The sequence below is a fragment of the Corvus hawaiiensis genome, chromosome 10 (genome assembly GCF_020740725.1).
Source record: "Corvus hawaiiensis isolate bCorHaw1 chromosome 10, bCorHaw1.pri.cur, whole genome shotgun sequence".
NCBI lineage: Eukaryota > Metazoa > Chordata > Aves > Passeriformes > Corvidae > Corvus > Corvus hawaiiensis.
The window spans coordinates 19,578,250-19,592,189 of record NC_063222.1 but is presented as its reverse complement, the minus strand read 5'-3'; the positions used below and the strand labels follow the sequence as shown (position 1 = coordinate 19,592,189).

Sequence of the window (13,940 nt, the reverse complement as noted above, 5' to 3'; positions counted from 1 at the left end):
AATCTCAAGGTTTCATTGCAGAATCACTTAAATGTTTTGACTAGCTAGAAATTCTGGGGCAAAATTCCAGAGTGATTCAATAATCCAAGATAGGATTCCTACAGCTGATGGATCAGTTGCTGAATACCCAGGCAAGTTCTTGGAGAAGGGAGGGGGAGTTTAGGTATCCTGGAGGAAGTGAACTTCTCGGTTTTTCTCTTTGGTTTTGAGTATAGTTTAAAGTTCTTCCCTAACTGCATAAGCTTAACTGCATAACTTCCTTTTTTTGTAAGATTCTTATGTGCAGGTCTTCTAATTGTTTTTCTCTTTGAAATTCTGTAAATTTATCTTGGAATAAAATTCAGTCTGATAAAACTCTAATCTTAAATTATTGGCATTAATAACAGTCTTCAAGAAGTGGACCAAAACAATTCTATGAGAGCACTGCTTAAAAACTAATGTGAGCAGGTCTCAAGAAGTCTGTGGGCATAGTCTTTACTGATCCTACAGAGAATGGCCAGACAGGTTTCATGTAGAAGTGTAGGAAACGTTGTTGCCTCTAGGAGCGGCTGCTGTTTGTTGCTAAGGGTCGTATTGAAGATAACAACATGGGACTTGACATTCACACCATTTTTTGTCACCTGTTTGTTGCACATGCTGTGCAGATGTGAAGTTGAAATTTTGACTAAATTTATTCTCTACACATTTCCCTTGAGGAGTAGGAGCAGTATTACTGCTAGTAGTACACGTTTCAGTGTGCTGGTAAGCTGGAGGTTCATTTCTTGGGTAAGTACATTTGGGTACACTGTTAGGTGAAATGTCTTTTTAAAATGTTTTCCTGCTTTTAAATGTTGTATCAAAATGATGTTCTGTTTTTTAAGTCTTCTTAAAGTTTGCCTTGTTTCATGTAATATGAATAACAATAAATGTTTCTGTGATATTGTTTTCTTTGTAATATTTTATAGTTGTTTCTATTATAAAATATACAAACATACTTTGGTAATTAACAATAAATAATGATTAAGGTTTTAACAGCACTAGCTTTTCCCAAGAAGAGCTTCTGTCATTGTTTCACTACAGGGCTTGAGGAGCTGCTTTTATCTTTAGCAAAAAGAACTTGCAGCAGGGTTACCCCTAATTTCTGTAGTGTAATGTTCTCAAATTGTCTCAGTCAAACTGCTGAATGAGAGAGTGTAAGAGGGGAAAGGAGAAAACAAACCAGCTTGATTAGGTTGGGGCTACTGCTGCAATTGATGCTCAATATGGGTAACTTAAAGTTAGCTATAGACAGTTGCCCATTTACAGACAACCTTATTCATTTCTCTGAATAAGGCACAATTCACTTTGATTCTACCATTTGGCATGAAAATAAGTCTTTACCATCCCTCCTCCCTGTTTTTAAAAGTGGCATGCCTCAGGGATATGCCTATGCTGTCTCCTCAAAAGTATCAGTGCTTTCTTGTATTGTTACACCTTTTCAGTCACCTGAAGGTAAAAAGCGAGATCAGGAAAAGCACTTGACTTGACCTCATGTGTTGGAGGAAAATTATAAAAGTGGAGTTAAACACTGTATTAAAATTCAAAAATTTTAATGGAACGTCTATTATCTTGAAATGCCAGCAAATGGCTGTGGCTTTGCTACTCAGCATTGTGATGGTTATAATTGGAAAGGAGTTGTTCAAGACTTCCTGTGTGGACTCTTCTTTGGTTTGGTTTGGTTTTTTTTTTTTTTTGTATCAGATCCTTCAAGGGTCTTCCTCTTTTTTATTTTGATAAATTTTGCATCTGGCACAGAATCTAAACCTATAACCTGGTGAGTCAGCTGCACGTGTCAGACTGCCTTGTAATAACCGTCAGAATGTACTAGTACAGGTGATACACTATTTATCTCCAATAAATACTTGCTGCTATTTGATCAGCTACCAAAACTTCCAAGTTCTGGTTGAGGAGCAAAGAAGTTTTTTGATTGCTAAACATAACCAGTTTAACTCCAGGTCTGAACAAGGTACCTGTTTGCAACTGTTCAGAGCTTTCTTCCCATTTGGGAGATGGGGAAACTAGCTATCTTAGTGGAGCACAGCTTGACAGTTTGGTCAGTTACTGGAGGGGGGAGTGGTAAGCTGCAGGAGGTAAGTTTTCCAGTTTCCCAGTTGGCTCCAGCTGCAGCCTACCCCGTGCTGTGGCGCGCTGGCTGCAGCAGGGACGCCGGCTCTGCAGTGGGACCAGTGACAGAAGCTGTTCTTCAGCATTTTCAGGATGGCTGTTTTCTGCGTCAGGATGAGGCATTCCTGCTGGGCAGAGCCACCGCCAAGAGCAAAGGTAAGGTAATGTTTATTCCCTGGGAATGCTTAAGACAGCCGAGCAGCTTGTACCAACCACTACGGTAATAGCCACAGGAGCTCTTCCTCCCCCCCCTTAGCTTAGTTTATATTCTGTAATGTTTTTGTTTTGTAAATAACTTTATGCTGGATTCTTTTCATTAAACTGATATGAATTTGAATAGTATTTGTTCAGATGTAAATGTTAATTTTCTGTGACTTTTTTCCCCTCCCTTTTCAAAATTCTTTAATCTGCTGTTTCCTCTTTTCTTTCTTCCGGAAAAAAAAGTAAATTGGGGTATAATGTAAACTGGTCTCTATTTCATCATGGGAGATGCTGAATCTATAAAATAGTGCTGCAAAATTGCACTAAAGTTTTGGGAGGAATGAGACCCCAGGAAACATCTGCTATCTTTATACATCCTCTCTTGGAGACTTTCAGCAATGCTGTGGTGTGTGAGAAAATGCTTGCAGTCTGCGACCATGCTGAGTTACAGCTCGTGAGGAAAAAGGGGGATTTTCACCCCAGTTGCTCAGTGACTCGGTTGCATATGTTGGATTGAATACTGGAAAAAGAAGTCAGTACTCTCCACAGTAACTGCAAACCAACTGTATGCAGTTGTGATCCAAACAGTCGATGTAAAATTAAATCCAATCAGGAGAAAGTTGGAATGCAATAGATCTGTGAATGTGAGCTCCTCACATTTGTTCAGTGATCGGTATGTAAATTTTCTCAGTGGCCATTCTAGAACCCGATGGACATCTGGCTTTAATTCACACCTGTGAAAAAGAGCAAAATTACTTACAGCATGTTTCCTTGGTTCTGATGTGCAGAATTATTTTCCTCTGAACAGATGAATTTGATCTCCATTTTTTTTATTTGGTGCTGGGCTGTAGCTATCAAAACCTTTGCTGGAGTAGTGGGGTTTTGTTTTTTTTCTCTCTTCAAACTATACAGAACTCTTACTTGCAAAACATGATTTAGCTAAGAGGACTTCAACGGACTATGATGTGAAAGGCTTCTCAAATATTTCCTTTGGTCTCAGATTTTTTGTTGATTTTTGTTGTGGGCAAAGGTAATTCTCTACTCTGTACTATATCGAAAGCACCAGTATCTTAAAACACCATTTGTTGAAAAGCTCTCTAGGAAATCTTTTGCTGTCTGTGAAGCCTTACTGTAGGGTACTTTTGAAACCAGATTTCAGAATTTGTGCAGCCTCAGGAGCCTCCTCTGTTGGCACCTTCAAGTTTGACTTCTTTTGGACTTCGTGAACAAATACCATTCTGTTTTTGTATCTTTATAATTTTGTGTGTAGTTTTAAATCTAGTTTGTTAGAAGCTAAGACTGACTGTTAGATATTAGCCCTTTATAATTATCCTGTATGTGCAGATTGTATGTGTATACAATGCTCTACCTGTTGTACAGTGTTTTGGAGATGTTACCATTTAAGATGACACTTCATTTCAAATAAAAGCCTGTTGTTTCGCAGTTAATAATATTTAATGCTGGTGGTTGTGAATTGTATGATGTTATATTGTGACGTTGGACCACCAAGAGCTGGAGTTGGGAATTGGTGGTTCTGGGGGCTGTCCTCTTTCTCCAGGTGATATTTGAAATGTGATTCTTGAGGTAAAGTGCTTATGTTCTTGGGGGGAGAGGGTATGGGGAGGGATTGAATGGTTAATTTTTTTGTCTTTTTTTTTTTTTCTCCCCGACCCCAATGATTTGTGGTATTGAGTACCTTGTGCTTTCTGCTTGTTTTTTTCTTTACTATTAAACTGCTGATGTTTATTTCCAGGAATGTTTTGCAAATGTCCTTCTCACTCTTCCCCTCTACAACTGTAGGTACATTGTTCCTTTTTATCAAATAAGCACGTTTGAAGCAAACCAAAGATAAAATTAAAAAGGTCTTAATGTCACGTAAAGGAATGTTTATTAATGTGTGCAGATGTATAAGTAGTGACTATATTTTAAAACTCTTCTATATGATAATGCATTGCTTTCAGCTAACTGACACATTTATGTTAAGTTAGAAGACACGGAGGATTAGAAGCGTGCTGCGAGGAATATGGTTCCAAATTAAACTCTCTTTACTTACTAAATTTGACTCAGTGCTTGGCTCTCAGCAGGGCTTTGTGTTACAGTACTTCTTGTATTGACACCTTTTACTTCTGGAAAGAAGATGCTTTCTATTTCAAACGGCTCTTTTAAAAGCAATGTAGTCTACTTATTTCTAACTTAACATAAAGTTGTTGCATGGTCTTCTGGGGTGATGGGGTGTTCATGCAAGCTTGCATTTCTTCCTGTAGGCATTCGTTGTGAAACACCTCTTGGAGTATACCCAGCAGAGTGAGTCCAACCTGCAGTACAGCTTGTTTTTAGTTTTTGGCATCTTTATGACGGAAGTGGTGCGATCGTGGTCCCTGGCGCTAACCTGGGCGTTGAATTATCGCACGGGGGTCAGACTGCGTGGGGCTGTCCTGACAATGGCATTTAAGAAAATTCTTAAGCTGAAGAATATCAAGGAGAAGTCTCTTGGAGAGGTAAGCTGCAGCCTCGTTTTGGAAATGGCAGTGGGAAAAGGGATGTGTAATATATTCCTTTGAGACAGAACAGCTCAAATCTAAATGATCTGTTCTGTCTGTTTTTCAGCTCATAAATGTATGTTCCAATGATGGTCAGAGGATGTTTGAAGCTGCAGCAGTTGGCAGTTTGTTGGCTGGGGGCCCTATTGTGGCCATCTTGGGAATGGTTTATAATGTGATTGTCCTGGGTCCAACAGGCTTCTTGGGATCTGCTGTCTTCATCCTCTTCTACCCAGCAATGGTGAGTTGGAAAGAGTTAAGACTTGCTTTGTTTTTCTTAGGTCAGGCAAATGTATAGTTCTGAATAAAAGGTATTGAAATGTGCTAGGTTTAGCCAGTTTATGGCACTGCATGTATTTGAAGGTGTTTATAAGGTAGTGTATGAAGCAGAAATTCAGAAACAGGAAGCTCGAAAGGATAAAATTAGAAAACGAGGGTAGGAAAGCTGATAGATTTGGTTGAGACTAATATGCATAGCTAAATGAAACTGCAGCATATTCATGTGCTCATGGTCAAGGTTGGAAAGACATCAGTCCTCCGGCTTGTGTATGGGAGCTCAGTGTTGCAAAAGCAGTGTTCTTGATTTCTTGACTCAACATGAGGTGTTGAAAAAGACCACATCTGGCACAGCTTGTTCTTGATGAGGTATTCCTGCCTCTGCTTCTGCTGAGCTGTGAAATAGACTAGTTCAAGCCAAAATCTTCTTGCCTTTAAAATGTCTGTGAGACTGCTGAAGATTTGTCACTGTATTCATAATACATGTTTTATAAGCCATGGAGGCTGAATACTGTGAGGTTCACTGTGGTCCAATTTATCTGGCTGAAAGTAAGGGTGATGTAGTGGGAATTACATTTTAGAGGGGAATGAGGAGTGGTGTTTGAACATGTTTTCCAGTTGTCAATAGTCCTTCTTTATTGATGGGGGGACTTTGAAAGAGTTTGCAGGAGTATGAAGAAGGACAAGGAGCTACAAGTTCCTAAAGTAGTGTGTTGGATTTGAATTTCAGACCAGGAATGGGATGAATGTGGGAGTAGCAGATACTTAAAAACATGTGGAACAACTTTCTGTTTTAGATTAGTTTAGTAAAAATGTTTAAAACTGTTTTACTACCTTCATAGCGATGGCATAGACTAGAAATTGATCTGGCTGGGCAAAGTCCTGATTTGCCTTACAGAACCAGGTTACAAGGTTGGCTAAAATGGGTGCATTTACCACTAGGGTCAACTTCGTGTATCTTTAGGTTAACTTTGTGCTTCAGAAACTTTAAACTGGTACTGTTCAATATCGGTAAGAGTGCACACCTTTATTTTAACAAATTTTTGTTGAAATTTGCTGTTGTGAATCTGGTGCTTGGTACAGATGGGGCAGGAGGAAATGGCGTTTCCAGCCCGAGTTTTATGTTAGAGCAGCAGTTCCCTGGCCCTATCCCTGAATCCCTTTTTCAGATTAAAAATTAATTTTCTCTGCTAATTAGGAATTGAATGTACTTGCTTTTTCTGAGCTGCCATTAATGTTGCATGGTGTTGCCTTTGTTTCAGATGTTCGTGTCGCGCCTCACAGCTTATTTCAGAAGAAAATGCGTAGCAACAACAGATGAACGTGTGCAAAAGATGAATGAAGTTCTTAATTACATTAAATTCATTAAAATGTATGCCTGGGTCAAACCATTTTCTCAGAATGTTCAAAGTGAGTTCCCACAGTCTATAAATGTCTCCTTTAGTCAGATGCCCCATTGCTTTGTAGCCTGGTGCATCCTGACTTTGTGCTGTAGATGCAGGTGTATGAGCAGTGTAAGAACACTGTCATCCTTCCGGCTGCTCTGTGTTGTGCACAATGGGTTGGACAAACAGACCTGCTTCTAAAATTTCACCTTCTAGTGTAATGATGTTTGTGGCTTGACACTAATACTAAATTTTTAAATTTTGTTCTTCTTCTATCACTTAATAAATGTGCTGGCTGCTCCATTTAAAAAACAAAACAAAACAACCCCCGATACTTGTACGGAGATTTACAGACCATTATAGTTTCCTCCTCTATAATTGCTGTCTATGTGGTTTATGTGATAAACAGTAAAGGGTAGAGTGTTTATCTTACTCAGTATTTATAGTGCTGTGGTACTGTCTGTTGTGTGGATGTCCCCTCTGGATCACAGTTCAAACGTGGTGCTCCTATTTGTTTTTCTAGAGATTCGTGAGGAGGAACGCAAAATCTTGGAGCGTGCGGGCTACTTCCAGAGCATCACTGTGGGAGTGGCTCCCATAGTTGTTGTCATTGCCAGTGTGGTGACCTTTTCTGTCCATATGATCCTTGGCTATGACCTTACAGCAGCTCAGGTAAGCTGTTGAAAATATTCTTTATGCTATTGCTTCCATATCTTTTCTGCTGATCCATTTCTCATGTGGCTGTGCCCGTGTGGCCAGGCTGTATCTGCTCAAAGGTGTGAACATCTGATGGCTGTGACAGCAGCAGATGTAGCCTTATATTTTGTGCAAAAGGTTCTCGGTGTTCTTTTGTCCTGACCTTCCTCAGAACAGGTTTTGGGCTGAAAGTAAATGAGTCCTCCTGTTTTGCTGTTCAGCTGGGGCATTGGGGATTACTTGGTGTTTTTGTTTTGCAGTGTGCTTGGATGCAAAGAGCACAAATGTCTAAAACTAGGATTTGAATTTGTGCCTTCACAAGTAGTAGGTTAATGCAGAATTTGCTGGCTGCTGCGTTTGTTAGACCTACAAACAGAACAGGTCTGTCTTGGTCTGTTAAGAGCACTAGAGAAGGAGTTGGGTAGATCTAGTGTTTTCTGCTGTTTGAGAATATGTTGAATATTTAAATGGTTATTCTTAGACTGGGCCTCTTCTACAGTTTTGACTTGCTGTTCTGCCATTTCAGCTTTTAGAAGTCTGGAGCTGTTAGAATATTGCATCCCAATGTGATTATTTTTCTTGTCTCATTTTTAGGCATTCACAGTGGTCACTGTCTTTAACTCCATGACTTTTGCTCTCAAAGTAACGCCGTTCTCAGTGAAGTCTCTGTCTGAGGCATCTGTTTCTGTTGACAGATTTAAGGTAAGCAGTCATTTGGCCTCACAGTTTTTGCTGTAAGTGTGGAGTGTTGTATGTGTTCAGTAGCTGCAAAGGGAACACTTGGAAAGTAATATGATTTTAATGGCTGAGAAGTTTTTTCTTTGCACTTAACATTCCAGATTATTTGATTCTACAAGAGATGCAAATCTAGTGAAGCAGATATTAGCAGTTTAAGAATAACACCAGTGTGAGAAGCAAAATAATCCGACTCAATGATTGTACTGTTTTCATGTTGGCCACAGGAAGAGATAAGAGTGAAGGACTCAGTGGCTCCCTGTATAATAATTCTTAACTGTGGCTGTTGTCGAGGCAGACATAAAAGCCACACAAGTCGTAATTCATAGTCGGGAGAGGTAGAAAAGATTTTTTATCTTCTTTACTGCTATTCTTATACTTTTTCACAATGGCTGTGGCCGAATTTAAGATTGGCTGCTTAGCAAACAATGACAAGGCTGTCTAACAAGCAATGACCATTCAGACCATAAAGCAATCAGCTATACAAGCAAAAGTATAGTTGCTACATATTATCCACAAGTTCTTCCTTGTACACTCTCAATGTCCCGTAACAAGAACCTCCTCCCCTTGTGTCCAGAACATCATCTCTCATTGGTGTCTTCTTGGCTTTCTCTGTGGGTTTTACTAAAGCTGCAGAATTTCACTGTAATATTCTCACGGGTAAATTCTGACTGGTTTCAGGTCTGATTCTGTGAGATTGTCAGTCCAGCTGTCAATCTCCTCTCTTAACTCCTTTTAAGAGCATCCGTATGAAAAGACTGCAACATGTCTACAATGAAATTTCATGTTTTGCTAATAAAACTCTTTTTGAAAATATCAGGTGTTAGGTAAGCAGCTTGGCAAAAAACAGTGGAGTTTTATTTGTGATCATAAAAACCTGAGGTTTTCTGTTTCCAGACCAGATTAAGTGACTGAAATTCCCCTGTATCAGTAAAACGGAGTTGTGATCTGGCAAAACAAATCTATGGCAGTAAATGTAAAACTCTGATAATGAACAATCTTATCTCACCTCATGGGGATTTGAGGATGAATACACTGTGTACTTTATGAACTCAGAGGGGAGGCCTTTATTTTGTCTTGTTTCTTGAAGATAGCAGTGTATTACACATTGTGGAAATTTCCAAAATGGAAAATAGCACTTTCCAGATAGAAAATTTCACAAGCATTGACAGATACATGGATTCTGTGTAATGCATTTATGAAACAACCCTCTATGTGAGAAAAACAGGATCTGTAAAGTGGTTTTGAGATTCCATTGCTTCTGAGCAATTTTGCTTCATCTTCTGAGTCAGCCTAAAATCAGCCTTGCTTAAATCCAAATGCACTAAGGGGAATTTTCTGAGAGGGAAGAGAAGGAAAAGGGAAATTTAATTATATCCCAGTTTGACTATAAACGGTGTAGGAAATGGAACATAAGGTGGGGATACTCTGACATCACAGTAAAAACTTAGCTGACTTTTTTTGCTCTGTAAATGAGTGTGAGCTTTCTTATGAATCTTTGATTCAGCCATAGCAATTGCAAGCATAAATAAGGCTGGGAATTGAGAAAGTTTTAGTCACAAAAGACTGCTTGGTTCAAAACAAATTGTGACAGTGGCAAACACTTTATCTTGTAATTAAAATGTGTGAAAAATGTCTTCCTAATCTGTTGATTGTAAATACTGATGGATGTGGTGGAAAACATGATACAGTGGACTTAGTGGCTTACTTCTTATTGTCAAGCAGCCTGAGATCGATCAGCTACACTTGTGAAAGATGACTTTTTCCCAACAGAAAAGTTGATGGGTAAAGGCTCAAGTTAAAAGCCATTCTGTCTCCATAATGAGTTGGTGTGCAGGACAAGTCAGTTGCTTTGTCTCAAGTGACCTCTCCTCTAAAACCTGTGTTCTGCTCATGTGTTTTTAACCTGGAACATACAGAGCTGCAGTTGCAAACAGTGTCAAAGGAATAAGCTCCTGGCATATCACATCCAGATATGCAGTTCTGTGCAAGTCGAGTGTATCCAAGTGCTTCCACCACATCCAGGAATGCCCCAGCCACTTAGCAGACCTGGAGTTAGTTTACACTAATGAGCTACCTTTTGCTCTTCAGCTTCCTCCTACTATATAGCCTGATGTGTTTTGCTGCGTGAGTGTGCCGTAGGCTTGTCTCCCAGTCTTGATCAGGTGTCTCATCTTTACACCTCTCTCACAACTCCTATCAGAGTTTATTTCTAATGGAAGAGGTTCATATGATAAAGAAAAAACCAGCCAATCCTCACACCGCGATAGAGGTGAAAAATGCTACCTTGGCTTGGGACTTCTCCCACGCCAGCGTCCAGAGCTCACCAAAGTTGACCCCCAAAGTGAAAAAAGACAAGAAAGTCACCAAGAGCAAGAAAGAGAAGATGAAGCTACAGAATGAGGGACAGCAAGCTGTGCTGGCAGAGCAGAAGGGCCATCTTCTAGTGGACAGTGATGACCATCACAGCCCCGAAGAGGAGCACAAAATCATCCACCTGCTTAGCCTTCGGCTTCAGAGGACTCTCTACAACATCGACTTGGAGATAGAAAAGGTAAGAAGAAATGAAAGGAGGAAATCTGAGCTTTTAAAAGGCCTCATTTTGGCTGCCCTTTGGAACAGAGAGCTGTGGGCTGTTTCGTTTTTGCATGAAATGGAGCATATTGCTTTTGTGCACTCCTGTAATATCCATGGCAACTGCAGTATCCAGGATGCAGTGTCTGATCTTGCTGTAAACAGCTGTGCCATTTTAGCAACTAGATCTTTGCAAGCAGCCTGTGAAACAAGGGTGGGCTGTATAGCTTCCACATTCAGCTGAGGGGTTTGCAGCTCCCAGGACAGTGTGTGAGCCACTGAGCTCAGAGGATCTGCAGGGGACCAGGTACCAGTGGGGTGCTGGTGGACAGCGTGTTCCTGCAGTGGTTTGATAATTTTGCAGTTTCAGCTGTATTCTGGGTGAACATTTTAGTTGATTAGGTGTTCCAATGGAGCATAACAGTGCTTTTTATTGAAGAGTGTGCAATTTTCTTCCTGGAGAATTTTTGTGCAGTAGAACAAAAACAAAGTAGAAGCATTTGGAGCTATTGCTCTAAGATGGGTAAAAGCATGTAAGATGTCGAAGAAAAAGCATTGAACTTAATACATTACATCAATTACAGATACAAAAGTTTTGCAGTTGGATGTTGTAATAATGGGATCCATATATTTATGAAAATATTCATGGTTAAATTGTCTTATGTAGTTATACAAATAGAGGGAGAGTTGAAACTATTTTAAACAATAAAAATACCTATATTTTAAACTGGGGGAGAATGCATATAGCTCAAAAAATTGCCTCAAAAAGGAGTACAGTTACTTGAAAATGTAAAGGCTGGTTTTCTCTCAGAAGTGTGCTACCAAGAGAAGGCCAGCAGTGTGTTCCACAAGTGTCTATATACCTTTTTTGTTCACTTTACTGTTTTTACAAAAGGAGCAAAAATAGTTTTGATAAATTAATTGTTTAATGTGGGTATCAACCCATCCATTTTATTGCAGAGAAATTCTTCAAAGTGACTGAATTCTGGTCTTTTCTTGGTATGTGTTGTTTAGCAAATTGGATCTAACAGGCAAGGAGTTTTACTGGACCCATATATGCTAAATTCTGCTTTTCTTTCAGGCTTTTCCTCTTTACATCTTTCCTTATCACTCTCAAAAGCATCTTGGTGCATTCTGTTCAGGCAGGACTTGGTGCTTTTGGTTTATTGATCCTCTGGGCCTGCATCCCTAGTAAGAAGGAAGCTGATCTTCAAGTACCTTTGTTTTTACCTGTAGAATTGATTTCAGTTTTATTTCATTGTGGGATTGTGTTTACTCTATACAATCTGAGAGTTAAAATGCTGACTCTTGCTTTTTTTTGTCTGTTATGTCACTTTAGAGCTGTCATTCATATCCAGCTGTCCTCTGAGATACTAAAGGTAGTCTGAATTCGGAAAGGGATGAAGAGTGTAAGAAATGAGTACCATAATTTTTTCCTTTCTGTCTAGGGAAAACTTGTTGGAATTTGTGGCAGTGTGGGGAGCGGAAAAACTTCACTTATCTCAGCAATTCTAGGACAGGTGAGAAATCCTGTTTTGAGTGCTTCTGCTCTTCTTTCCCATCTCCTATTTGACTTATTTGTACTCCATAGAGCGAAGTCTGTTCTAAACATGGGGTAGCATAATCTCACAGCTGGTCTGTGATTCCAGATGACCCTGTTGGAGGGGAGCATTGCAGTAAGCGGGACGTTCGCGTACGTGGCCCAGCAGGCCTGGATTCTCAATGCCACTCTCCGGGACAACATCCTTTTTGGCAAGGAGTATGATGAAGAAAGGTTTGTCAGACTGCTGATTTTCATGAAAGCTTAGTAATTCTTGGCCCGAGTGTGGGAAAAATTTAATGCAGAGTACAGTGCAAATAAAGCCTTTATATCCTTCTGGAGTCTGTCTCTAAGTCTTCTCTAAGTCCCACTTAGGATCTTGCATGTGTCCCTGTGGCTGGTGACTGTCAGTGTACCTGTCACTGCTCACTTGCAGTGAGGCTGGACCTCATCCTGGACCTTTGGTTTTAGCAGCTGCTGTGAGCAGCGCTGAAGTGGTATTTGCTCTTGCTGTCCTGGCCTTGCCCTCTTCAAGTACAACAACTGCTGTGTGCAATGTACTGACATCTTCCATGGCCCCCCTGCAGTGGGCGACTTTGCTGTGGCCCTTAGCCAGCTATCCCTGGAAAGAAATTGTCTCTTTATCCTCACAATGCTTCTGAAGTAGGTGATTAATTATTACCCTTGGTTTTCTCCTGGGAATCCAAGGCAGATGAGTTGTTTTAGGAATATCTGCTATTAGTGTAGAAAATGAAATGATGCTGTACTAGCTAAATAATTGTGGGGAAAGTCAGTGTTCTTAACTATTTATCTACTTGTTCTTCAGATACAATACTGTGCTGAATGGTTGCTGTCTAAGGCCTGACCTGGCCATCCTTCCAAATGGGGACCTGACAGAGGTATGTTTTGCTTATACTGAACTGATGAATAGATGGAGAAAAGAGTTTTGGTTTGGCAGACTAAACTGGAGTGAGGGTACATCAGTCTGGGGTGCATATAAGCCAAGATGTTGAATGCACTCTCTTGAGCTGAGCTTATCTGTGCAGGCCATGGACTGTTAAGACCTGTACCCTGTTTTTTACTTATGTTGACTGTTTGGGAATTTTTTTTACTGTGTTGTAAATTTAACTGCCTTAACAGGACCTATTTGAACTTGATTTAAAATAGCTGAGAAAAACCATGGCTATGTTAATACATAAAAGGTAAAATAAGCAAAGAAAGTATTGGAAGCACTGCCACATTTCAGGCGTATTAACCTTGAGTTTGAATGTATAACACATGTCAAAGTGGACACCTAAACTAAAACATATATATATTAATATATCGTGTTATGGGGGAGTGTATTTATATAAACATATATAAATAAATACTATGGTCAGTTTTGTTCTGGTCATCTATATTGCATGGTGCTGAAGAAATAAAATAATGGGTGCATGTCTCTGCAGATTGGTGAACGAGGGGCTAACCTGAGTGGGGGACAGCGTCAGAGAATCAGTCTGGCTCGAGCCCTGTACAGTGACAGGGACATTTACATCCTTGATGACCCCCTTAGTGCCTTAGATGCTCATGTTGGAAATCACATTTTTAACAGTGCAATAAGGAAGCACCTGAAGTCAAAGACTGTCCTTTTCATCACACATCAGCTTCAGGTACTGAATCTCTCATACTTTTTCTTGGACTTTCTTGAAATGGTTTGTTAATTGGTTACTTCCATACTGGAAATTTCTATGTCCTGACCTGTGACAGGACAACCTTGTCTGTCTATAGAATGTGTGGTTTACATTTATAAACTAGGTCTGCAAATATGCACTGAGAACAGTTTAATTGTGTATTTGATACCAGTGCTGCTTG

General features: G+C 39.9%; 1 protein-coding gene across 6 annotated transcripts in view; it reads left to right on the top strand.

The window, feature by feature from the left end:
- ABCC5 (ATP binding cassette subfamily C member 5) overlaps nucleotides 1-13,940 on the top strand; it is a 45,864-nt gene that overhangs the window by 15,624 nt on the left and 16,300 nt on the right. For 5 of the 6 annotated variants that reach the window (XM_048313897.1, XM_048313895.1, XM_048313896.1 and 2 more), the window contains 10 exons: nucleotides 4,608-4,841; nucleotides 4,951-5,124; nucleotides 6,422-6,569; nucleotides 7,068-7,216; nucleotides 7,835-7,942; nucleotides 10,179-10,529; nucleotides 11,998-12,069; nucleotides 12,199-12,323; nucleotides 12,916-12,988; nucleotides 13,535-13,738. In XM_048313897.1, coding sequence (XP_048169854.1) covers nucleotides 4,608-4,841; nucleotides 4,951-5,124; nucleotides 6,422-6,569; nucleotides 7,068-7,216; nucleotides 7,835-7,942; nucleotides 10,179-10,529; nucleotides 11,998-12,069; nucleotides 12,199-12,323; nucleotides 12,916-12,988; nucleotides 13,535-13,738 — 1,638 coding nt within the window. Of the gene's footprint in view, nucleotides 1-41; nucleotides 4,144-4,607; nucleotides 4,842-4,950; nucleotides 5,125-6,421; nucleotides 6,570-7,067; nucleotides 7,217-7,834; nucleotides 7,943-10,178; nucleotides 10,530-11,997; nucleotides 12,070-12,198; nucleotides 12,324-12,915; nucleotides 12,989-13,534; nucleotides 13,739-13,940 lie in introns of those variants that run through there. The other variant, XM_048313900.1, reaches the window with a different exon arrangement.